Here is a 25964-nt window from a genome sequence, read left to right as displayed (position 1 = left end):
AAAGCTGTTCTATGGCGACAGTCAAGATCGAACTCGTCACAAGTTGAAGACTTATACGGGGAATACTGACAAGTGAGTTTCAGTTCGTTTGCTGCTTGGAGAAGCCAGAGTTCACTGTGGATCGTACGAAGGTAGAAGTATAAGGTAAATATCTAAGATGAAGAGCGGTTGACAAAATGAGTTGCTGTGAGTGGTGGCAATGGCGCCCTGGAAGTTCGCCGCGGTTGCAACCCCACTTAATAGAGTCACTTTTCAACACTAACTTTGCTGATGTAACCAAAAGTTAAGCTTTGCAGGACTTGACAGCTGCTCTAGATGGAAGCCAAAAGGACACAGATTATCAACAAAAAGTTGTTACAAACATCCAGTGATACAGAAACGCATCCTAGGTGACAATGGCAAAAGGTGAGGTCCATCCAGGATTCGAACCTGGGCCTACGGAAGGTTCTGAGAATCAGAATCCGACGTCCTAACCAACTAGACTAATAGACCAATCAGAGCTATTGGCTTCTGAAGGAGTGGATGAAGATGATAGCCTATGAATGAAGGCGCTTTGGGCTGCAAGGCCCGTAGCATTACGTACGGCGAAGGCCCTCTCAGCTGAAGTGCCTGTGTTTTGCAGGAAATGCAGCTGTGGACGGGGCTGCAGGGTTCCCTTTTCTAGTGAGGGGCAGATCTTATCGGGTGCCAATCACCCCGCTATGCCCCTCGCAAAATTTCTACAGCCAGCCCGACTTTATCAGATCCGACGGGCAAGAGACCACCCCTCGGAGGTAAGTCTTAGTATATTCCGCCCTCCTAGAATACAATCGGCCCACGCCCTTCTTCTTTTTTTCTTTCCATTCAAGCCTCACTTTGAGTCACCACAAACTTCCATTGACGGCATTATTGTCAGTTTCTTTCAGTCTCTAGAATAAAAGATACCCCTCTCCGTTTACGCACAACCCAAAAAGAAAACGCAACAATGTCACCCTCCGCCGACCTCCCCGAGACGCGCGAGACCCTCGAGGCCATCGCCGCCGCCGACCAGTCCCAGACCATCGCCGAGCTGCGCAAGACGCTCACCTCCGAGACGACCCCTCTCCCCATCCGCTTCCGCGCCCTCTTCTCCCTCAAGCACGTCGCCTGCAATAGCAAGGGCGCCGACAGCGAGGCCGCCATCGAGGCCATCGCCGCAGGCTTCGCCTCCCCCTCGGCCCTGCTCAAGCATGAGCTCGCCTACTGCCTCGGCCAGACGGCTAATCTCGTCGCCGTCCCCTACCTGCGCAATGTCCTGACCGACCTCCAGGAGGACCCTATGTGCCGCCACGAGGCCGCCGAGGCCCTTGGTGCGCTGGGTGACGCTAGCCAGCTGGACATCCTGAGGGAGTACAGAGACCGCGAGGGCGAGGACATTTGCATTGTTGAGACGTGCGAGATTGCCATCGACCGTCTCGAGTGGGAGAACTCTGAGCAGAGAAAGCTGGAGAAGTTGCGTAAGAGGTACGACTTGCATTGCTACCATGGAGTCCAGAAACGGGGGTATCTTAATTCACTATGCTAACGCCTATGCCCTCGTGCTTGTACAGCGACTTCACGTCCGTCGATCCCGCGCCTCCCATGGAAGAGTCGCAGCGCACCGTGCCAGAGCTCGAAAAGACTCTCATGGATTCGAGCCTGCCCCTTTTCCTGCGCTACCGCGCTATGTTCGCCCTGCGCGACCTCGCGTCACCGCCCGACCTGCCGACCGCCGTCCCCGCGGTGCTGGCCCTCGCCAAGGGCCTCGCCGACTCCTCCGCCCTGTTCCGCCACGAGATCGCCTTCGTCTTTGGCCAGCTGTCGCACCCGGCCTCCATCCCCGCGCTGACCGAGGCGCTCAGCAACACCGAGGAGGCCAGCATGGTGCGGCACGAGGCCGCCGAGGCGCTGGGTAGCCTGGGCGACGAGGAGGGCGTCGAGGCGACGCTCCTTAAGTTCCTGCACGACAAGGAGAAGGTTGTGCGCGAGAGCGTCATCGTGGCGCTGGACATGGCCGAGTTCGAGTCAAGCGGCCAGACGGAGTATGCGTTGATTCCCGAGGCGGCCAAGGCGGCTGCTTGAACACGAGGTGGTCTTTTTGGTTTTGGGAAAGTTGGGTCGGGCAGGTAAATATTCGGGTGGTATTAGGTACTTAAAAGCGACGGGCAAAAAGTTTAGTGCATTTCAGTTGTTATGAGACCACCTGGAAAAACAAGTCGGTTAGTATGAAGTTGGGAAATAGCTAGCTCGGTCGGAATAAAAGGAGGCATTGGCGTACTTAAAACCACATTCGCAGGTGAAGAAGACGGTGCTGCCTTCGTCTGCACTGCGAAGCTGCACGGCGGTGAAGCGGACCTCCTCTGCGCCGCACTTGGGGCATGTCTCCCTGATCGTGGCCTCGGTGTTGACGTTGGTTCTGTCGACAGCCTGAACGTTGGACTGAAGCTTCTGTCTGAGTTGGGAGGGGAAATCGGAAGGCTTGGTCTGTGTAGTAATCGTCTTGGCGCCAGTGTCTGTGTTGATCTTGTTAGTTTGAATTCTTGCAAACTATTGCAACCAAGTACGCCAGCGGCGATGAGCCTACCCTTGTTATCGGCACCGCAGCAGTCGCAGGTGAGGGTGTTCTTCTCCGTGCCCATTGACGCGGGTAGAAGGTTACCGCAATCGGTGCAGAAGACGAGAGTTCCAATGGCGGACATGGCTGCGGTGGGATCGGTGTGTGACGGTATCGAGTGTCTACAGGCGTTCGGGGTGTATGGTGATCGACGGAGTATCGCGGCAGACAGACCAACAAAATATTTCTTCCAAGAAATTCGGACAATCGCTATCTCTTTATCGTTATCTTTGATCTTATCGATTGTCTTGGCGGTCGTCTCCACCCTGGTGGCATATTATGTAATCCCGACTCAGGCTTGCTGCAGACTGCGAGGTGCGCAAGACAAAGAACCTTGAAAGTGCCAGGGGAAACAGGAAAGAACGGAACAACTGGCCACTGGTTGGCCGCTCCTGCCGCCTAAAGCTTCTGCACGGACCACGCGACTGGACAAGGGTCTTTCCACGCGAGGCTGTCGCAACCTTCCGACCTTCTCATCACATCCACGACGACAACGACGACGCCCGATCGCAACACATCGTCCTTTCCTATTTGCAACTTTTCGGCTTGGGACTATGCGACAGGCGGCTCCCTCCTTTGCCTGACCTCTAGTCTCCCTCCTTTGCAAACTCCTCGACCGACAAACGATACTTCCTCCGCTGCGCGTTTCCACGTCCGACACCCTTGCCGATCAGCTTCGCCAGTCGCTTCGAATCTCCGTCCTCCTCACGAAATAACATGTCTTGAGGCCCGGATTAGGTCCGAGGAGACAGAAAAAATGGTCAACAGCCAGGGGACCGTCCAGAACGGTCCACCCAATGGCGGCTATATGCAGCCGCAAGCTGCAGAACAACGTCCGATGGCGCGACCGTTTACGCTGTCTGAGGCCCTGCCTTACTCTCCTCAAACCTCCGTCATTCCCTTTACCTCAGGTGGGTGGCTGTCTTTTTCTGAATATATGGTCGCTTGTCTCTAATTGACTTGGTTCAGATCTCATCCCCGATCCAACACTTGGCTCTGGCTCGCTTGCTTCGAGCATATCGCAAATGTTCAGCAGTCAGGAATTCGACAGTCTAAACAAGGAAGCAACGGGGCAAAATCACAACCATGGGATGAAGCACCTGAAATATGCGGTGGATCATGTACTTCACGATTTGAAACCCAATCAACGGACCTACTTGTGAGTTGAACCCTTCTCCGAGCCGATCATTGTCTAACATCTGTGTTTTGCAGCAAGTTCAAGACTGTCCCTAAAGCGAACCCGAACATGGCGAATAGTCCAGCTGGATCTTCCCAGAGTCTGAGTGCTGGTCTCTCCCCGGTGGCGAAGATGGTGTTCGATAGGGCTCCCACATTCATCAAGCCTCCGGGAACAACGAGTACTACCTCAGCCTCTGCCAACGGCCAGCTTGCTCAACAGCCGCAGCCGCAACCTCCATCAACACCCAAATCAGCCCCACCGCCGCCGAAGCGTCCGTCGGCAAGTGCAGAAAGCCATCATGGAAACAACTTCCGCTTCGAAGTAGCGATCCCATCCAAAAAATTCGACCCTAGCGCATATGTAGAGGTCCCCGATCAACCCGCTCCACAGCCTGCTACCGTCAACCCATCCGACGTCACGAGAGTTGTCACTCCGAGCCAGGCTACTCCGAAGCAGCTGACGCCTACTCAACCTCAGCTCTCGGCGATACCGGTCCCTATACAGGCTGTCCCCGTGCAAGCGACCCCTACGCAGCCTTTGACGCCCTCCACTGCACAAGGGCCACCGGCCGCGGTTGAAGCTCAGAAGACGAAGTTTGCAATAGAATTGCCTCGCGCTCCTGAATTCAATAAGGATGAATATCTTGAGATGGCCGCTCCAGACTCTCCTGATGAGCCAACGGGGTTGTCCATGCGAAGACAGGACGGTGCTTATCAAAGCCGGCAGGATGATATCAGCACCAACCTCAACCAGAAGCAACGGGCGGAAGCAGCCCTCCAGGATCTTGAGCGACTAATCAAGAGCGTACTCGATGCCACTAGAAGTGTGCTCGGAAACGAACCTGGCTACGAACAGGTCGCTACGCTGAACCCCGACAACGAGGCTGTCTTGACGGGGGCCACGCAGCAGAAGTTGCAGACTGCCATCCAAAAGTCCATCGAGCTAGGCAGCTACGGCGACGCGCCCATCGAAGAACTTCAGTACATTCAGAAGCTGAGCGAGCCGGGTCTGGCGCATACGCTCAATCTCGATTATCGAATTGAGGAATCTTGGGGTGAATCTGAAGTCTCCGGCTGGCTGAATCAGCTTCCAGAGATTGAGATGGGCCTGAAGACTGCGCGCACTTGTCTACGCATAATGTGTGGTGGTAGGGAAGAGAAGCAAATCTACTCCGAGGAGATTATTCAAAAGTCGACAGATGTCTTCAAGGGGGTTGTCGAGGGTATCGTCATCCCCGTAGTCGAGATGAGGGGCACTGGCCCGACATCTGCACTATTCAAGCTGTTACAGCCTCACAAAAAGGCGATTGGCCCGATTCTCACGAACTGCCAGAAGCTGTTCGCGCTGCTCGCCAAACTCGTCACAAGCATAGAGCTTTCAGATACTGCTCTTGGCATGCTAGAATTTGCCGCATCGAGCCTACTTTTCGTCGACAATGCCTACCTAGAGAAAGATTCTGTCGTTGGTGTACAGCGATTCGATGGCATTCGCTTGGTTGCAATGGAGATGCTTTGCCAGATTTTTCTCGCCAAGCCCGACCAGCGCCGTGGCATCTTTGACGACATCCTCACATCGTTGGAGAAGCTTCCGGTTGGAAAACAGAGTGCTCGCCAATTTCGCCTCTCCAATGGCGGTAGCATCCAGCCCGTATCGGCCCTCATCATGCGCCTTGTCCAGGCCAGCTCTGGCAAGGTTGATGAGAAGGGCACGCGCAGTCGCCTAGCCATGATGCAAGAAGAAGATCCGGATGAGGATGAGTTGGCCCAGCCTACGAAGCAGACGGTGGCTGCCACTGTCAAGTCTGAGGATGCAGGTGCTTCACAGCATGTGCTCGCCTTGGAGGAGCTCAAGGTTGTGGCATTACCTTTGACTGAAGGCTCGACACACAACGCAAATTACGTGGTTAACTTTATGGTCAACCGTGCGCTGAAGTCCACAAAGTCTGGCGACACTCCATATCGCAATCTTCTTGACCTTTTCGTTGAAGACTTTACGGAATGTCTCGACTCACCTGATTGGCCGTCTGCTGAGCTTATTCTACGCCAAATGACCTTCTACATGATGAAGCTCTGGGAGGGAGACAGGACAGCCGCGCCTGCCAAGAATATGGCCCTTGAACTTCTCGGTGTCATGAGTGCTGCAGTCTCTAAACTCCGCTCACATGTTCGTAAGGTCACTTATTCCATGGATGGAAGCGATTCCAACGAGTTGTCGCGGTACCTGTCTGAGCTGGCAACCTCTGCGCTGGAGCAGAAAAGTCGAATCGAACATGATGTCTCTTGGTCAGGACCATTTCGAACAACTCTTGAACACCTTCAGCAACGGTGTGGCGATGACCCTCATTTACAAGGCGCAATTTCCTTCCTGATTGCAGATTGGGCCCAAAGGATCTTCTCCGGTTATGATGCCTTGCAAGAGACCAGCGACTCGCTGGACCACGAGTTTGGACGACTTGCCTTCCGCCTCAGAATGATGATTGAGGATCGTCGATGGCTTTCTAACGAATACACTTTCAAAGATGTCAACAACAACCACGCAAAATTGGCATACTCCATCATTCTTCTCCGGTCACCATTCTGCGAACACTTTAGAGCAATGCTCAATGTTCTGCTCAATGCCATGGCCAGTGACCAGGCCACCGTCCGCAGCAAGAGTCTCAAGAGTATTAATCAGCTCTTGGAGACAGATCCGGCCATCCTGGACGGAGACTCCGTGGTGGTCCATTTGATCATCAACTGCTCAAGTGATTCGTCCCCTCAGGTACGCGACTCGGCAATTGGCTTGATGGGCAAGTGCATTGGCCTGCGTCCGAGACTTGAAGACAAGATGGCGGAACGAATCATTGAGAGATTTATCGACTCCGGTATCGGCGTAAGGAAGAGGGCAATGAAACTGGCCAAAGATATTTATCTTCGCAACCAAAGCAGGGAGATACGCAGCTCTATCGCCAATGGCTTGCTTCATCGTGTGCAAGACCCTGACGAAGGTGTTCGAGAGCTTGCTCGCCAGATGATTGAGGAGGTCTGGTTCGCTCCATTTTACCAAGTCGACGACACAGCAGCCTTCAAAACATCCCTCACCGACCACGTTGCTCTGATGATTCAGACAGTCAAGTCTGGTAATGTTGGCGCAGTCCTCGACAAAGTTCTTCAGTCCATTCTAGGCGGGCAGAACAAATCTCACAGTGGCCCCTTTGGTGTCAGCATGAAGCTGGTTGAGAAGATGTTCGAGCTTATCGATAATCTTGATTCTGACGATCCTAACATCCCTTCCGGAAGAGATGCATTGCAAGTATTGCAGATCTTCGCCAAGGCAGACCCCAAGCTTTTCACTTTTGAAGAGATCAGGCTGCTGAAGCCCCATCTCGCTAGCATTAGTGGTGCTGATGATCTAGCTGTCTTCAAAGCCGTCACAATCATCTATCGCCAGATCTTGCCGCAACTCTCTGCAAAGTATGCTGACTTCCTTCGAGAAGTGAGAGAACAGCTTCAGAACTCTGTTGGCAGACTCAACAAGAACCTTCTGGATGATGTCGTCGCATGTCTATGGATCATCGCAACTCTCTTGGACAATCGCGATAAGCTAGCTCATCTAGGTGCTTCTAGTTTGCGCGGGGTTGCCAGCATGCGCAACACACAGATGGACGCCACCAAACTCATGAAGTTTGCCAGATATTCGATCATTGTTGGAATGGTCGGCAAGCATTGCGACTTGGACTCAGAGCTTGCTGTCTTCCTCAAGATTTTCCCCAAGTACTCTGGCAAATCCGTGGCAAAGCTCATGGTCGACAACCTGTCTCCCTGGGCAGATGCCTCACAGCCCATGGAGGCCCGGAAGCACGCCCTCGACGCCATCGGTCTCATCTGCCAGGCACATCCCCGAAACTACGTCTCACCGAACGTGTACACCAAGTTCCAACAAGTTTTCGAAGCCAAGGTTCCGGCACTCGAGAGTACTATTCTCCGGTCTTTCAAGGAATTCCTCCTCACCGAAGAAAAGCGGTCAGAGGCTGCGACTGCCGCTGCTGCCGCCGGCGCCGACACTGACAAGAAGCGCGAGCTGACAGTAATGGGTGGAACGAGCTTCGACGATGTGGCGAGTGCAACTACTCAACGCTTCCTCAAGGAGGTCACTCGCATCGCTCTGTCGTCGCAAGACGAGCACGCATTCCTCGCAGTAGAGGTACTTGGCAGCATCAATCGACAAGGTCTTGTGCACCCCAAAGAAACGGGAGTGACTTTGATCACCCTCGAAACGTCATCGATGACCAAGATATCCGAGGTCGCATTCATGGAACATCGGGCGCTTCATGAGAAACACGAAACTGTCATTGAACGCGAGTATGCCAGAGCCATCCAAGCAGCCTACGAATACCAGCGGGATATCGTGGGTGATACTCGTGGCGCAACGACGAACCCTTTCCAATCCAAGCTTCATCTCCTGATGGAGGTGCTGAAAGTGAGTAAGTCAAAGAACCGACAAAAGTTCCTAGAGAAACTTGTGGGCCAAGTTGATTTCGACTCTTCGAAGCTCGATGTCTCCAAGCAACTGCCTGCGCATGTCGAATTCTCCCGCTTCATGATTGAGAATCTTGCATTCTTCGACTATGTAACTGTTGGAGAGGTGCTGGTCACGGTACATGCGATGGAAAAGATGTTCTCATCAACTGGATCCAGCATGGCGCACGTCATTGAGTCCGAAATCTTCAACATGCGCATGGACCTCGATAAGCCAGAGGACCCGCAAGCCAATGGCGAGCAGCAGCAGCCGCAACAACCTCAGCTCAACATTTCTCCTAAGAGGCTTCGGCAGCTCACTTCCGGATCTATCATTCTTCTCTGTCTCTGGGAGGCAAGAACTTACCTTCGACGTCTGTACGGCTTAGGCAGCAAACGCGAGACCAAGACCAAGATGGCAGCAAAAGATCTCAGCAAAGCACCTACAAAAGTGCAGGGTGTCACCGGAGACAAGTTCTGGGAGGAAGTGAACTCTCATATGAATGGTCTTGCAACACAGGAATCCACCATACAGAAATGCAAGGCCTTCGTGGAACTAATGAACGTCGACAAGGAGTTCAAGGTTGTCGATGAGGACGATATGGACGGCGAAGAAGCCGAAACTCCTAGTGAGGGTGAAGACGATGGCCCCACCGGTGACGGAAGAGGCCGCAAGCGCAAAGCTGGCGCACTTGCTGGTGGTCGCAAGAAACGCGCGCGCTCCACCTCTCGACCGAGACCTCGCGGACGACCTCGCAAAAATCCGGTGGAAGTTGTCGAGGACGATGCAGAGGGCGACTTTGACGACATGGACTTTGCCTGAGTGCTCATACACGATACCACTGCGTTACTAAGAGCAAACATGCTTTTCATCGAACACGACGTATGCGACCACTGCTATAGATGGGTAGCAACGAGCATGATTTTCTCTCACAATTTACATGTACATCATCTTCGATTCGCACACATATAACAGCATCAATGGGTTTAGGAAGGGTCGGTCGCATGAAGAACGGCAAGACATTTACAGGGCGAGGCATGTTGCAAATTCTTTCGGTCTTGCCGTTCGTTCCACTACATTTGAGAGAGGTGTTTGGCCAACCTCGGGAGGGATGGAGGGGAGGAGGCCGGGTACTACAAAAAAATCAGGGGCGTTTTTTTCCTATGTCTTGACGACAAGCGAGAAATGAGAAAAAAGAGAACGCGGGAGGCTTATGGGGAAAGACGTGTCTCTCTGCGTCCTGTTCCTCTTTGAATGGGGGCCGGTTTTGGGGATGCCCAAGTTTATCTTTACCACTCGATTTTTATTTTCTGCTGCCTCTTTTTTTCTTTCTTTTTTTTTGCTACAAGATGATACCTCCCTTTCTTTCCCCCGTCTAGTCAGATTGCGAGGGATTGAAAGTTACTTGAGATACAACGTCAATAAATACCAACCAACGAGGCCGTATCGAATAGCCATGGTGAAGGATGTGTGTGTGCTCTTGAGTTACGATGTGGGTTTACAGCTGCAAGCTTGGACATCATCGATGGCCAGTCCCTGGTCTCACAATGACTTTCACTGCACACAAATATGTTCAAGACTTGCCAAGGAAAAGGGATTTCATTTCCCTATTCATTCGTATACGCTAGCTAAAAGGTCCCTTGACCTTGAACGAAATTTGAAAACTCCCCTGGCGTGACTGTTCGTCATACCTAATCCCCTCGCTCTAAACAAAGTGGTAAAAAACCCATCCGTCTAAAACCTATGCCTTCCTAAACGCCAAACGGAAACTCGAATGTTGTCCGTTGCTTCCTATGCCGCTTATGCCTCCTTCGCATCGTCTGCACCTTGCCATGCCGGTGCAGGTGCCTTTCTCGAGAAGCTGGCATCGCTTACTCGCTTGGGGTATCAACTCAGTTTATGTGTCTTTCTGCGAACCAAGGAAATTTGTGGTGGTTGGTGGTGATACACGGACTAGCAGACCAGTCTTGTCTGCTAGATGTCATAACATCATGAAAGCTGCAAATTGCAGCTTGTTGTTGGTAGTTGCAGGAATCCTGCTTTGGTTTGGTGCGGTTCAATCTTGCTCGCTTGGGTCAACAGCCTCGAGCCAGACCCGAACAGCCTCTTTGAGAGTGCTCTCGCGGTCTCTATCTACCGCGTGTACGGTAGCATCAGGCGTGTCATGGTCTCGCTCCCCAATGACATCGCGAATGATCTCATCGAGGGCGGACAAGACAACCGTCTTACATTGGTCTCGAGGTACTTCTTGTGATGGAACCGGCATGCGAGTGGTGTGACGAGAATCCACAGAGACCGATGCTTCGCTATTGCTTCGATCTCGCCGCTTGCTCGTTGACCGGGACGAATTTGATGAGCTCTGTTTGCTCACTTCGTTGCTCTGCGCAATGACTCTCTCGACGGCGTCAATGAGCACCTCATCGAGGCTTGCAATCGGCTCTTCGATGAACTCATCGTCCAGCTGCGTTTCGTAGGGAAGAATGGACGGCGTCATAGGAGCATTGCCATAGGCGCTCGAACCCGCAGATCCCAGAGGTACTGATCTGTCTGTGAATGGCTTCGGCCGAATGAGTCGGCGGTACCGAATTCGCTTGATCGTATGCGTCGTCGTGTCTGCAATTAGAGCGCTGCTTACGTCGACCCATCGATCGGCAGGCTGCTCGGCAGAGTAGAAGGGTTGCGTGATGAACGGGGTCGGCTCGGCGCGCATAGACCTCTTGATGTCATCCATGAGGGTATCCTGGGGAGGAACTGCCTGGAGGATAAAATCCTGATGATACCGCTGGAGGAATCCGGCAACGTTCATCGGCGAATCCCCATCAATGGTAACGCGGGAGAACTGCTCGAAGCCCTCTAAACCGTTGCCAATGCCCGGCGTAGACAGATAGCCGCTGCTCGACGGTGAGCTGACCGCGGTTTCGAAAGAGGTGATGTAGTCAGGGAAAGGAATGTCAACGTCTATAACACCGTCCTCCGCATTGATTGACGTTTTGACCGGAGAACGGAAGTCGCCGCTAGGGTCAGGAACTCGCTCCGGGAAGGGGGCCCTCTCAGGAGCATCCTCGACAGCCTGATCATCGAATCCCCGCGGGGTTGTAGGCCCGTTGCCATTGCTTTCGGTCTTGTGAATGTCTGTTCGGCGGTAACCTTCAGGGCCGACTTCCCTGACCATTTCTGCCAATCTATCTCGACGTCCTCCCGACCCTGATTTGGTGGGGGATGTAGGGTTGCTGCTGTAGGGTTGGCTAGGAGTGGTCAAGCCTGTCGAATCCCTCCTCTTTCCGTTCCACAGCGTGCTAATAACACTACCCCAACGCGACCCCGACATGCGAGAATCTGTGCTCGCCGAGCTGACGTGCCCCGAGCTTTCACCACGCTTCAGTGTCCGTTTGAGGTCGTCCGCGGCAACACTGCCACTACTACCAGGTCTTAGACTTCGTCGGGTCTCGAATCTTTGGGCGGTTGCAAAGTGTGGAATCGTCGTCTCTGGGGTGATTGTAGTCGTCGTTGCGGCACTACTTTTCCGACTGACCTGGTCGTTTCCAGGGATGGGCAAATTTGATCGGATTGAAGCAGCATCCGAAACGCGCCTCTCATGATGGCTCTCCATACTCAAGTGCGCAAGCTGAGGTGGAACACCGGAGGCTCGTGTACTTTGGCTAACAGTACGGGAATGCGAGACTCTCCTTGGCCCTGTTCGTCGGTTGATCTTGCGCCGCAATGACTCTTCGCGGAGAATTGGGATAATCAGCGAAGGTGGCGATTGGGAGAAAGCGCCAAAAGAGGTTGAAGTACTCGGCCGGTGAGCTCTGGTGGAAGAAAGGTGCTGGTGGGATGGCAAAAAGGCAGAAAGAAGGAAGATGAGACGTCTTGCCATCATCTTGTCTGACGAGATGATGATAGTCCGTGCTGGGAGTGATAGATCATCCTCGCCTTTGGCCTTTTGTTGCTGATAGTGCTTTTTGCGGTACCATGCTGGACTCATTGCGTTTAGCCAATCGGTGTGCGTAGCAAGAAAGCCAGTCAAAAGATTGAAGAAAAAGAAGCCGTGTTCTTTCTCGCCAGCCTTTCTTGCCATCCACCTAGCTTCGTCCCGCCAGATACCCCATCTCCCCTGCGCTGTGATGACCCGTTGGGCGCTCAAGCCCGTCACCACTCGAATCCTGGCAGCATCAGCCTCTTGCACAATTGTGTTATCGTTCTGTAAACAGTGAAGCTGTAGAGCTATGACTTTTGCGTTAGTCTTGGGAGGCTTGACAAAGTGAGGTTCGTCGCTTCGTCTTCCACCCATGGATGGACCTCTGCTGGCGTACGAAGATGCCGAAGGAGGATATGGGTCCGGCGAAGAGATATCGGCCTGTTTTAGTAGCACACCGAGCGTAGTGGCAACTACCCCTTGGAGGTGCGTCAAAGTTCGCATAATGATGTCCCAGTGCTGAGTGACGGTGTCCATCCTGTCGTCGACGTCTGTTGAGCAACTGGAATCCATGGAGTCAATGGGGAAATTGGACCCAGACATGTTCCATCCTGAGCGGCGGGCGGAGCTCATGGAGGATGGGAAGGAGTCCTGCTCTGTATACGAGCTGGCACCACGATATGTTGACCTAATAGTGGAGGGAGGTACCATCTGCGCAGAACTGGGAGGAAGCTGGACCACCAATACAACTGCATACATTGGTGTACGCTTTTGTTTGGGCTGCAACTTCTTCTTCTTGGGGGCATTCGCGTCTTCGGCAGACTGCGGAAACGGGAAGCCGGTGTTGTAATCCGAAAACCGGCTCAAAGGTGTGTCGCTCTGTGCCTCGTCATCGCTAGGCAAGAGTACAGGGAATAATCGGGTAATGAGAATCTTCCTCCTCTCAGGAAGACTTCGTGTATTTGGTGCAGACGACGTGAAGGATTGTTGCGGTTGCAGAGGCGAAACGTTGTCCGATGTGTAAGACTGTGCTAGCCTGCTGGACCGCATGCTCGACCGACCTATAGAGCCGCGACCGTCACCAAGATAGGAGCCACCGTATTCAGGGCGGTTTTCGGTAGGGACGATGTGGACCTTTGTCGAAGTGCCCTTGTAGGCCATTAATTCCGAATTTCCAAATACGGAGCCCGCAAAGGCATGGATCTCGTCGGCGTACTCTCTTCGTGCGCGCTGGAGATCCGTCTCAGCTTGAGATTGAGTTCGGCCTTGCATCGAGGCCCTGCGATCGAACGCTCCTTGGCGGGGTTGGGGGCTGTCCGGCTGGATTACCAGAGGTCGCGATGACTGGTTCAGACTGCTCTTTCGCGGCGAAGTTGGGCCTCTGTATGAGTCCTGCACAGTTCCCATGCCAGTTGGCGGACGGTCTGCTGCGGCCATGGAAGTCGGCTTTGGAGGACCAGGATGACTATCGAAAAGCAGCTGTGCTGGGAAGGAGGCAACGGCATCTTGCATGATGAGCATGCGAACATGTCGAGTGTCGAGGTCGACGTCTCCGTCGTAGTCAAAAGCACCTGCGAGGGATGCCATGGGAAGACCAGAGCCTAAGGGAAAGAGGTTCTCGTTTGGGTGCTGGTACAGGGCGTCGGTATCGGGAAACAAGAGGTTCCGGGTATGGATATCCTCCTGTCTGGATTCGAGAGACATAGGAGCCTCATTGTGAGTGATGGTGTTGTAGTTGTTATTTGATTGTGATGAGGCTGAAGCACCTGAAGCACTCGGCGTGCCCAAGTTGAAGAGCTTCCCTAACATCGTGGGTGAGATGACTGGGAAACTATTCAATTACAACGGACTGCTGGACTCTTGTTGATTAGAAATTGGGGGAGTGTGCCATGTTTTCAGCGAAGCACACGATTTTGATAGATCAGATGGAAAAGCATAGCTTCTGAAAGGAATTCCATGTGATTGAGGGTGAGTAACGCGATGAACCGTGATGGTGGAGGGTGAGGCTCAATCCAAAGTCGGCATATGGTGGTTAGAGGCGGGCTGAGACCAACAGAGTTGAGGGGTGCACAGGAGTTGGAGAGGTCTAGGTAGCCGGGGGCCGGAGTTTAATGGCGATGAGTCGACGGCGTTCGTTCAAGGTTGGGCAAATCGGAAGTGGCTGAAGTGTTGCGATGCAGGCTCTCCGCGTCTGTGAGACGCACGCACGCGAGCAGAATTGGAGTCTTCTTTTTTCCCCCTTTGGGCGGCTGCCGCTCCGATTTGGATTGCGGGGATGAGGGTTGTAAAAGGTCGCGAGAGGAACCCTACGTCGAAGCCGCGGGCGGGGGAGCGAGCGCGTTCGGGCGGGCGTCGATGATTGTTGAGGAATGCTGGCGCGAAGGGGGGTAACGTTGGCGGCGCAAAGGCACGATAGAGGGTTGGGATGTGTTAAAAAGTTGAGTCGAAGACGGAAGGAGAAATGCGTGTGTGTGTGAGAGGCAGTTGAATGTGACGCAGTCAAAGAGAACCAGATGGTCGGGACAAAGGCGGCGGCGATTGCAGTGGCGGATCAAGATGGGCCGGGGGGTTGGTTTGAGAACTCGGTATCTGGGGTGAGCAGTGCCGACTGCAGGTGGTCTCGTACTTTGGCGAAGAGCAGCGAAGGCGGCAGAAGTGATCTGTAATATTCGCTGAATGGGACCTGGTTTCCGTTGAACGCGGGGCAGAGAGAGTGTGTTGTGGCAACAGTTGGGTGTTGGAGTGAGTGAGTGCAATTGTGGTGAAGCGTGGGAGCGAGGATGGTGGTGGTGATATTTGGATTGGACGGAATAGTATCGGGATTGTCGTCGTAGAAGTCGGAAAGTGGACGAGGTCGGTATGAAGTAAGGCGAAGAAAGGGTTGTGTACTTGTGGACTTGTGGTAATTAGTGGTGGAGGATTGGCAGTGTCGGAGGTGGGCGGAATGTCGATTTCAGTTGTGTGGTGTCCGACGTGGTAAAGAGAGAGGGCGGGTTTAGCTTGGCGGGGATTAGTTGATGTGTCGTGGACGGGAAAACCTGGTCAACAGGCAGAAGAAACGAAGACAGGCCGCAAGTCGCAGGTGCAAGCGGTACGTCGAGAGGGTGGAAGGGATAGGCCGAGGGCGGGTGAAGTGCGATTTGCTCCGTTGTGGTGGTGGTAGATACTTGGATGATGGTGGTGGTGGTGGTGAGGGCGGCGAGGATGATGGTGCGGAAGAGGGTGGTAAGGTTTCCGGAATCTCAGCGTCGGTACCTCACGGCAGAGAGATTGACATGGACATGGACATGGCCCGGGAAGGGGGTGTGCGGTCAGGTCAATGGTGCTGCGTCCATGATGTTTTGTGACGAGGGACTCGAGCGTTGATGATGATGATGGTGTTTTGGTAGGAGGAAGATGCAGAAGCACAAGCACAAGCAACAAGAGAGAGGAGGAGAGAGTAAGGTAAGGTAGAGCAGAGCAGCAGCTGTAATTGCGGGCACATGGCACTGGGCAGAGAGAGGGACGGAAGTGCCGCAATCGTGGGTGGAGCGGCAGCTGTGGGGTACGTACTCGTTGGAGTATCAAGTCTCTCTTCTTCCATATCTCTCTCTTTCTACTATGCAGTAAGGTACTACTCCATAAGGTACTTCAAGCCTACCTTAGGTACTACGCAGTGCTCCATACTGCAAGTGAGAGGAACCTGGTCTTCACGGTTCATCCCCGATGCCCGCTCCACGCCACGCTCATAACGCGGCGATGCCCACAACGACGGCCCAACGACTGGGACCTTTTGAGGTGGATTATCTTTGGGTAGTGGAGCTGGAATGGAGCATTGGATCGTGCTCTCTTTTTTTCCATCTGCCCTTTGGCGGCCTAGCCCTGGGACTGGTACACTAATAGCATCTGGATTACTACGCAGTGGGTAACCGTGCCTTATGTAAGTGGACAGTACTTTGTGTCAAGTATCTATCAGAATATGGACTCGCTGTTAGGTTGTCTGCCATTGGGTTCTTTCCGCGTCGTCGTCACTTCTCTCGCCGTCTTTTTTCCGGCAGTATCTCGTTCTTTCCATCCTTGACTCTTGCATTCTGACTTCCTTCCCTCCCATCGCAGCTACACCCCGAGGTATTCTTCGGAGAAACTTGGAAAGAGGCATGTAAGTAATGTGGCACGGCCGGTACGTACTACGATACCTTAGCTCGCACATCCCGAGAATACCTCACTTTAGGCAAGGTAGGTGGTGGAGGTACCTGACCCTGCCCTTCTTGTGTACCTTAGCTCGAGGCACATTGTGAACGGCAAGATGATGCATGTCTGACTTCTGACTCTGTCAGGCTTGGTCAGCGGCTATGGCAGCGGCAGCAGTAACGGCAACGGCAGAGGCGGCGGCAGCAGCCACATCATTTCATCCCCTCCTGCCAAAACCTCATTGTGCATGGCTTGTCGTTGGACGTCGTGAAGATCCCTCCTTCTTTCCGCCTCCCATCTCGCAGTGTCTTTTCCCGAGAGCTGATACTGGTATGGGGAGCGGCAGCAGGGCATAACAACATGGGGGAAACCTACCTTACCTTAGTCTAAGATACATTTAGGTAGGGGGCTGCCGCCTGCCGATGCTGTGTAATTGGGCTTTCGATGTATCTTCAAAAATGCGGTGAACAAAACAGCCCTTGCTCTGCCGTGCATCGACTGCATTAAAACCCGCCCACTACCACACTGCGTCCACTCTGCATCCAGTACTATCCGAGGTACGTATCTTTTATATAGGTACTGCGTAGGCCACTTGCGCGTGTCGCCTCGTCCGCTACTGCATCTCTGCTCTAGCGCTACGTCTACTTGACGTCTCTCACTCTGCCCCTCTAAAACTGGGTAGCATTCGAGCAACACAGTGGACCTGGGAGGCGAATTGGGAAAATATGCTGCTTGCTGATTGGAATAAGAGAAGGTCAAAAGTCGTATCACGGGGTCGGGAAAGAGGGCGTGAGATACAGAGCAGAGTTGAGATTGGAAAATAAAATACAAAAGACGAACAGAAGAGGAAAAGAAGACGGAAAAACGTGTATCAAGCCGGGGTAGACCCGGTAGAGGAATGGTCCCCTTAGGTAATGTCTCAACCGACTCGTCCAAATCAGCGAATCTCAAGTCTCGTGCAATTAATTCCCTAGACTCAATTGTAGAAGCTAGTTCGACCACTCTGAACAGCGGCGGGGTAATTAGCCCCCATTTGACACTCGCACCCCATGTTCCCATGTTTTGTGACTCGAGGACCCTGAATTTGGGGCGAACTGGTGTCTCGTGATCTCTCTTCCCTCACTTCCCCATGTTCTACTATTGCCCTCCTCTCTTATTACACTCATCCCTAGGATACCGCGATACCTCACCATACCGATTCTAGGTATCCAAAACAACAACGGGCGGTGACCATCACAACACACGAGTGGCAATGCGCCTCGTCCGTGTTGCTGCTCCATTCCGTTTTATCGTGCCAAGTACCTACCATAGCCTCAAAAATACAGGTGACAGGATGGGTGCTGTCCCGTTCAAATGGTAAATTGCATCGAGCATCCCGGGTCACGGGTGGTCCCCAAAGCCCCAAACGTCTTCAGCCGTGCCTGCCGTCATCCAATCCGCAGCCCTCTAATTCCGTCCCCGGGCGACCCCTTCCTTCCTTCCTTCCTTCCTTCTTTCCTCCGAGTTTCCATTGTCCCCGTGACTTCCTCTCCTGTCCATACGGCAATACACAGTACGTACCATTCTGGATGTCTCCAATATCCCATGTCGAATTTCTCTTTCTCTTGCGCACCAGTCTTTTCCTCTCTGCCTCGTCAGCCCTGTCTGTTTTCATCGGCTACCCCTTGCATTAATCCCACCTCGAGGTTTCACTCTCGTCAACAACTGCCCTGCAACAAGAACATCATTGGTGACCCTGCTCTCCAAGACGACGACGACAACCATCAGTACTGCTGACCGTAACTCCCCGAACCAGCGTCAGCATTCGTCTGTCCCTGGCTCAAGTTTATACCCTCGTGGCCGACGCTGATGTCAATCAACTTGGAGCATGTTGGGCTGTTCTCGCTTCGCTTGTCATCTTCTTGCGCCCGTCGTCTTGTCCGTGCCTCTTCCCCCGGTCATTTGAGGCCACCGAGGGAGCATTCATCATCTTGTCCCATGGCACAGCCCGACTTCAAACATACACAACCAAGTTCAACTTCACTTGGGCACCGACTACGTCAAAGAGATGGATTCCTTACGATACCTCGTCTCAGAAACTCCGTGCGACTGTCAGAGTTGATAGAAACAGGGCATAGAGTCTTACCTGCAACATCAGGTCACTCGACGAATGCATGCCAGCACTTATCCGTCAGCATCTGGTTCTCGGAGCCGACCCCGACGGACCTCGTCGATCATCCCCCAATCCCTGCGCTCACGCCTCCCTGGCAACAAGGCGTAAATCTTCTGCCTGCTTGTCACTCCTCTACGGATACCCACCACGAGCAGCCAGCGAGGCCTAGCATACCCCTGCTGCGCCGATAAATGTTCCCCAAATTACATCAGTCGCTGACAAAAGCGTCCTGTTCCCGACTAATGACTGCTCGTCTTGTCCTCGTCTGCCAGCCACCGCCCCATTCATCGCTCGCAATTACTCCAGCTCAATAGTTGTCCTCTCCCACCCCGCTGTGGCCAGCCCCTCCAATACCACAGGAAACAATGCTCACGGGTCCAAACAAACCAGAAATGGAGGGGCACGAGGGGAAAGCGATGCGAGTCAACGTTAACCATGTTGCTGTTCGACATGACTGCAGCGTGGAGCAGCACCGCAAGTCCCAGATAGAAGCGGAATCCCATCGTGCTGGTTAAAAGTGGCTCGGTCTGAGGCGGATGACCAAGCGTCTGGCCGATAAGAAACATACATCAGGTTACAACGGCACCGCACGGTGCGGAGCTTCAGTCTCCAGATTCCAGTCACTCAGCGAGATTATCCTCCTCGGTGAGAGACCGACACCTTGGAGTTCGAATTATCGGTGCAACACTCGACAACAAGACTCCAGGATATACCTATCTTCTCCAAGAGGCACGTATGTACCTCCATACGACAGGCATCATCTCCCAGCGTGTCACTGCGACAAGCCATCAACACAGGGGGTTGTCACTCGCACCATCATCCCGACAAACTCACCGCGTCTTTTTCCGCCATACTACGTATTGCCTCGGTCGCCCAACCATGCTCCGATCAAGCTTTCCCATGCTCGCTTTTGTCGACCGGCCAAGGACCTCGGTGCGTCCAGCAGCCTAATTGCACGTCCCTTTCCGACACGCGACTGCTTCACCGACCTTCCCTTATTGTTCCTCACAGACCAGCGACCCAACGTTGCCCAAACTCAGCAGGGTATATGCCTTCTGTCCGGCTTTCGGAACCGCAACCTAGAATAACTGTCACTCACGGTCATCCCCGGGAGCTTCTTTTCTGGCCAGTGCCGTGGCCATCGTGATCATTGTTGATTGTGTCTTGAAAGAGACCATCTACTATGGAAACACGTCGTCTACGTCTTGAGTCACACACCAGATGACACCAGAATACCCGCCTGGTACACGTACTGGTCTCGAGTAGCACCGCCACGGCGATGTGTCGGGACCCCTACGGATAGAGGCGCCGCCTCCCATGCGCCAGTGCCAAGTTGAAATGCAGCACAAGCTGCAGATGAGACGCATACACGTAGGGCGGCTGCAAGCTAACAGCTGCGTCTCCTACGGGAATTCGGCGTAGATGTCCTAGTCGCCATGTGTTCGCTTGAAGTTTTGACTGCCAGCACTTTATCGTTGAACAGCGTCATAACCATGTATCGCATTCTAAGTCGCACCCGTCGCGCACCTATTCTTGTTAGCCTCAAACCACGCCTCCAACTGCGACGCGAGGCGCAAATCGAACCGAGCTTCTCCTATACGACGTGATACCGATTCATGGACATGGAGTATGGACACACGCACCGCCCCGCCGGGCAGCAGACATCCTCGCTAAATCCATCCATCTTGACACACATCGGCCCTTTCCAGAGGTTCATTGCTTGTGGTTACTCCCAGCCAAGCGAAGCGGCCTACCTGCGCCAATCAAGGGCCCGCTGATCAGGTCGCGATGCTGGATACACCTTCCACAATAGGCACTCGATCATGCATCCCGGAACTGTCCCGCGTGATGCTCATGATCCTCACCTTTACTGAGGCACTGCTTGTATATCCTCGACAATCGGGCAAACAAGTTCTCTCGGGGCTGTCTATCTCAGGGGCCGCTTCAAAGTTCAGCCCAATTCCCAGGCTCCTGGGCCACTCGCTGCTCAGCAAGTCGCAAACGCACGGGTCACCGGGGGTCGTATGTAGTCTTCCGTCGCCAGCCGGTTTGTCCTTGCAAAACGCTCATTAATACAGCAAGCCTCACCTTGGCTTCTCGACTGGGTTATGCTATGGTCCTGCTGCCTGATTTGCTTCTATCATCTCCCGGACAAGCCGCAGATGTCAAGCGGGAACCGGAAGCATTCACGCGGCGAAGCGGGCGTTCTCGCGCAAAGTCTAGCTGCAACCTGCCTCACCGATATCCAACTCCAAGACCGCGAAGCTACACTACAAACTTTCTTGATCAATAAGGCCGTGGTATGATCTCATTATCCAACATGCCAGGTAATAAGCTATCCGTTATTGGCCATCCAAGCCCGGCAAAGAGGCAGCAGTGTGTCCAGCGCCAGGGTAAAGGGAACCTCCTATCGGTCTATTCGCCATCCTAATTCTCAGACATGACCATGCGACTGAGGACACCCAGCGGAACGGTTCCCCGTATTCACCATCCCAGTGACATCAGCCGTGAAGTGGTCTTCTCCCGTTCGGGCTTTTGTCAATTTGCGAGCGTTGCTGTCGTTGGCTATATCTCACCGAAGTCTGCGATTTCTATGGTCTCGTAGCAATCCAGAACTCGCAACTCGCCACTTATCCAGAAGAGCCGGTGAATTTACTCGGAATTCCCGCAAATTGGGATAGAAGTTTGGTTGTACCTATCTTCCATGCATCTATCGCATAGTGTTCGCCACACCTACCGGCAACAACCGACCATCGTCCCGTGTCTCAACGGTCGATGGTTTGTCCCTGATAATTCCGATGATTTCTCCAACCTTGCCTTTTTGGAGACCGACGGCCAGCTCCCACCATCCTTCTTGCTTGCCAATAGGTATCATTGTCCGGCTCGGTTTTCCCCGTCAGTTCAGTCCACGGGCCGGGCCAGCCCGGCTTACGCACGGCGGTGATGGCGACGATCTTCCTCAAAGTGGCATGTCGGTTACATGTCTAGGGATGTCAGCAGCCATGGATCATGGTAGTGTTCCCGACGGTTATCACAACGGCTTTTGGAGCTAACATATCTCGCGCTCACACAAGTTTGAAGAGCGGCCATGATCGGGACGTAGGCAATAGGCGGTCGGCTTCTGCATGCCTAGGATTAGCGCAGCCGAAAGGCTGATAGGGCCACACATTATTGTTCCTCTGTCGCACTCTCGCTTCCTCTCGTGTGCCCAACCAAACAGACCTACGCACTAATCTTTGACTCATAGGAATCGAAAGGTACTGGATGGATGTCAGCAACGGACTGTCCCGTTGTACTCGGCCCGGGGTGCGGCGCTATAGCTCGAGGCCGATGTGAGGGTGCAGGACAGACCGGCACTTTTGCTGACCTTGGAAGCGTCCAGCCTATGATTTCGGTTCCCTAGCCACTTACACCGTACACATACAGGCTCGTAGGTGGGAATGTAGCAACCGAGGACACCTCGGATCCATGGATTCGCATCGTTCCAAGGAACCATTGCCGCTAAGGTCGATCTCGGTTCTGCAATTCTGCAGTTTGGGAAAATGCAGCATTATTCTGCAACGTTTCCCTCCTCTGGATCAATGTCATGGATGCAATCATCCCACTTTTCGGCAAATTTGTTGGTTCCCTCCCCCCACGCCATTTCGGGGGCGTCCGAGGGGCGGGTTCCCGTCCCCCGCAGAGGAGACCAGGCTTACTGCTTACCACGGTATCGGGACGGCGATATCAATTCAATCTCCACGGTGAGAGATAGCGCTAGTGATGAGGCGATAGCATTGCAGAATGGCGATGACCAATGTGTTTTCAACGTGATTGTTCATCGAGTTTGACACATCCCCACGCCGCCCTAGTCAAGTAATGCTATGTGGTGGATGGCGTGGTCAGGTGGGTAGATGTTTTGTCCTTCCTTTTCAGCTCAGCTTGGTGTCCTTGGAATCTTTGATAAGGTACTCTATCAGATTTTGTAAGCTGGTTCGCCTTTCTTTCGTCTTGGACTTGGGAATGGCGACTGCAAAACGCCAGCTGAGTGAGGTGAGGCACTTCCGCTCAAAGACGTAGCTTTTTTTTCCTGTGCCGGTTTTGCTATTGCTACCCTGGTCTTACAAGTCTCCGTCTTGTGACTCTGTTCCCTGGACCCCCGGACATGACCAATCATTCGGTGAGGAAAAACACTGTGATGATGTTATCCATGTCTTGTTACTCGGACTGGCTGGACGACGAGTCGGACGGGGGGGTTTTTTTTTTCTTACTTATACTTGCGAGGCAAAGAGGCGGCACGGAGGGACTAACGATGTGACCTTGCCCGGAAGGACGTGGTCGTATCGATTCTTCAGCAGTGAGACCCATCTTAGTTGATTTGGTTTGATTTGATATGATGTGGTGGTAAGAGGTTCCTACACATGAGGCTGTGCCAAGATTTTCTTTTGGGAGTTGGAAAGGTGGTAAGGCTTTTCTTTTCTTTTCTCACATCATCTTTGGGGGGGGGGGGGGGCTTCAGTATTCTGATGTGACGATGACGGTTCCTCCGTTGTGTGACGGAGGTGGGAGGTTGTATGCATACAGGCAGCAGTCTTACTTTCCAGCGTTTTGCGGGCGTTGGTTTTTCTTGTCATCATGTGAAATGTGAGTTGGACTAGGTGGTTTCTTTTTGGTGAGGCTTAGGGGGAGTTGTAGTAGGCCGTGAGCGAAGATGGTTCCCGGCCAGTGATGTGAAACTTTAGAGGAGGATAGATGACTGGGCATACGCACTCCAGTCCAGTCCGACCTTCCCATGGCTTGAAGCACCATCTCACTGACCGTATCAAACTAGCTGCGTTCAGCTCTATACCTTACCTTGAAACATTGAATATCAAGATATCTTCATTCCTTCCTGGACTTCGTGGTACGGTCGTCGTTTTGTGGTGGTAGGTTGCAGTGCGACGGAGCGAATTCCGAATTGCTGTAATCTTAAGCCAATAGCATCGGCTGTAGACGCGAAGCTGCTTATGCTGTCTTCCGTTATGGTGATGTGTGCGGTTGCGAGGGTTGTTGTCTGGTCTAGTTGCCAGACGAGTAAGTTTGAAACTTCTTGGACCCTGGGGACCTGAGGACGTATTGTCAGTCTTTTCCGGTTTGCTCTTTCCATATCGCCTGCTTCCAACATCCACATCTACATCCTCCCTATACACGTTAAGATACATGTACGCATTTTGTGCCGCCTGTCTCTGAATCTTTGGGGTAAAATGCATAATGATATGGAAAGGGAAAACTACCTTACCTTTAGCATCTCCCCCCGGACAAACTCCACGTCAACGCCCGCAGGCGCGCTCTCCATCAGGATCTGGCCTGCGCGCCGGCAGAGGGGCACAGCGGAGAGGGTGATTGTTAGGGCGATGAAGATGCCGATTGCCGGGTCGGCGTAGAGGCGGTTGGGGGAGGGAGATTTCCAGATGATGAGGGCGGCGATTATGACGGAGAGGTTGTTTAGGGCGTCGGTTAGGACGTGGAGGAGGACGCCTAGCATGTTGATGTTGAGGGGGTGGGTGTGGTTGTGGTGCTTGGGAGATGATGTTGTTGGTATAGGCGTATTGGTGGGCGAGAGGGGGTCTCTTGACTCCTCGGCGGGGTGTGTGGTTTCTCGGGTATGTTCCTGATGATGGGGTTCTGTGTCTTGAGTTCAGATTCGTTGTAGACGGCTTGGTTGAAGATTTTGCTGACCGTGGAGGAAACTTAGGACTATCATGTTGAGGCCGAGGCCGATGCAGCCCATGATCAGAATCAGTATTGGGTCTTTGAGGTCTGTGAATGTTTGTCAAAAGGTTTGAGCTCGTTACTATCGTTTGCCAAAGGCCAAGCCCGTCAGGACTGGCAGGCAAGAAAGGCCCAAAACTCACTTGGAAGTTGAGTGAATCTCTCAATCGCTTGGAGGAGGATGCTGACACCCAACGCAAGCAGAAACACGCCGTTGAAGAAGGCTCCCAGCACCTGGGCGCGATTCCAGCCAAAGGGTAGGGATTTAGGCGGAGGGGTTTTCCTCTCTGAGACCTTTTTGGTATATCAGTCTCCAGGCCAAGTACGGCTTGGTCAGGTTTTTAGAAGGAGGACTTACTACCAAAGCTATCAAGGCGACGGCGAACCCTATCAGGTCATTCATCTAGATCGTTTGTCAGATACACCGACTGAACTAACATTAAGAAATAGGGGGATTGGCTTTCGCCGTCTTACGTAGTGAAAGGCGTCTGCTATAAGAGCGAGAGACTTTGTGCGGTACCCGACGACCAGCTCTGCGATGAAGAAGCCGCCAGATATCGCTATTGCGGCGATTATACGGCGCTTTCTGTTGATCCTGAAGCGAGACATACTCGTCGGGCTTTTCCACGTTCGGGAGAAGTTATCGTGAAACCACTACCAAGATTTGATTTGAACTTCAACAAGGACAAAAAGGAGGAGGAAGCGTCGACATGCGTAAGGCGGATACTATTAAATCGCGCTATAGTCAAGATCTTTTTGTTTTCCATCAACGGAAGAGAGCTTTGGACAGCGGTCGTACGGCCACAAGAGACGACGGATGAGAGTCTCGTACAGCCGGGTCATTTCCCCAAGACTCGGGACACACACAGACACGAGAAAGGTGTCTCTGTCCCGGCCCGGGTTGGCACATACAGGCACGGGAAGGAAACGGAAGCACGGAAGTTGTTTCTGTTCTATAAACAAAGTTTGGGGCTGATGACTCGTAGGTTTTAGATATTACGCAACTTCGCCCGTTCCTACTGGGATCATGGAATATGTTTATTGAGACTTTTGGAGGAAGGCGAGTAGGAAGAAAGGTTGGTGGTTGACTTAGTGGCATCGATTCGGATAGCTGCGTTGTCACTGTGCGATGCACCTCCTTGGCGGTAATTAAAGGGGATCAGAGTGTTTGCTTCGGGGTGATTAAAGGTGTCACAAGTTGGTTGTCAGTTGCTCACGATGAACAAGATTCGTTGTATATCTGGATGGTGTTGAGTTGACGTGGCTGACTGCTTTAGTACGAGAGCGTGTGACGGTGAACCGAAAGAGGTCAGCGCGATCAAGACTTCTAAGGCAGCGAGGTCACATAAACAGAGTTGGGGAGTCTGGAAAGAGGCCATTCCTCGTAGTTTTGACTTATACTAATAGTCAAGTCAATTTCAAGTTTCTAAATACTGGATGAGTATTATTAGTTCAATTAACTTCTGATTTGAGAGTATTCTTGAAAATCACAAGCTGAGTCTGATACAGAAACGAAGTCCCTTCAAAAAGAATGCATTGTGCCGTGCGGCTAACACGATGACAGGCCGTGGGTCTCACATTGGATAGGCTCAATTGAGACCAGGTGAGACCCTGGAAGATGCGAGCGTCGAAAACCTGGGGATTGTCTAAGCCAGAGAGGCAGGCGGTGTGGCGTAGTGAGAGCTCGGCGCCACAATTCTGCCGTTGC

The 25964-nt window shown here is 52.9% G+C and overlaps 6 protein-coding genes across 6 annotated transcripts; 3 read left to right on the top strand and 3 right to left on the bottom strand.

Annotated features, from left to right (window-relative positions):
• Window positions 1-964: 964 nt before the first annotated feature.
• Window positions 965-2079, top strand: CPAR01_04730 (deoxyhypusine hydroxylase; the record flags this gene model as incomplete). Its single annotated transcript, XM_060489010.1, has 2 exons — window positions 965-1482; window positions 1569-2079. 2 exons carry the CDS (start codon window positions 965-967, stop codon window positions 2077-2079), a joined length of 1029 nt encoding a protein of 342 aa, XP_060353216.1.
• Window positions 2080-2217: 138 nt separating this feature from the next.
• Window positions 2218-2696, bottom strand: CPAR01_04729 (transcription factor S-II; the record flags this gene model as incomplete). The annotated part of the gene is made up of 2 exons (XM_060489009.1): window positions 2218-2510; window positions 2582-2696. The coding sequence occupies 2 exons, from the start codon at window positions 2694-2696 to the stop codon at window positions 2218-2220; spliced, it is 408 nt and encodes a 135-aa protein (XP_060353215.1).
• A 321-nt stretch (window positions 2697-3017) lies between these two features.
• CPAR01_04728 (AT hook domain-containing protein) lies at window positions 3018-9110 on the top strand (the record flags this gene model as incomplete). Its single annotated transcript, XM_060489008.1, has 3 exons — window positions 3018-3522; window positions 3581-3770; window positions 3824-9110. Coding segments are annotated over 3 exons (5982 nt in total), but the record flags the coding sequence as incomplete, so codon positions are not given.
• A 1234-nt stretch (window positions 9111-10344) lies between these two features.
• Window positions 10345-14013, bottom strand: CPAR01_04727 (uncharacterized protein; the record flags this gene model as incomplete). Its single annotated transcript, XM_060489007.1, has 1 exon — window positions 10345-14013. The coding sequence occupies one exon, from the start codon at window positions 14011-14013 to the stop codon at window positions 10345-10347; it is 3669 nt and encodes a 1222-aa protein (XP_060353213.1).
• A 6428-nt stretch (window positions 14014-20441) lies between these two features.
• CPAR01_04726 (uncharacterized protein) lies at window positions 20442-20819 on the top strand (the record flags this gene model as incomplete). Its single annotated transcript, XM_060489006.1, has 1 exon — window positions 20442-20819. A coding segment is annotated over one exon (378 nt), but the record flags the coding sequence as incomplete, so codon positions are not given.
• A 2556-nt stretch (window positions 20820-23375) lies between these two features.
• On the bottom strand, window positions 23376-24865 carry CPAR01_04725 (cation diffusion facilitator family transporter; the record flags this gene model as incomplete). Its single annotated transcript, XM_060489005.1, has 6 exons — window positions 23376-23609; window positions 23784-24169; window positions 24224-24304; window positions 24400-24550; window positions 24615-24659; window positions 24731-24865. The coding sequence occupies 6 exons, from the start codon at window positions 24863-24865 to the stop codon at window positions 23376-23378; spliced, it is 1032 nt and encodes a 343-aa protein (XP_060353211.1).
• Window positions 24866-25964: the final 1099 nt, after the last annotated feature.

Source organism: Colletotrichum paranaense (genome assembly GCF_030867605.1).
Source record: "Colletotrichum paranaense strain IMI 384185 chromosome Unknown Scaffold_3.1, whole genome shotgun sequence".
NCBI classification, from domain to species: Eukaryota; Fungi; Ascomycota; class Sordariomycetes; order Glomerellales; family Glomerellaceae; genus Colletotrichum; species Colletotrichum paranaense.
This window is presented reverse-complemented; position numbering and strand designations above follow the sequence as displayed.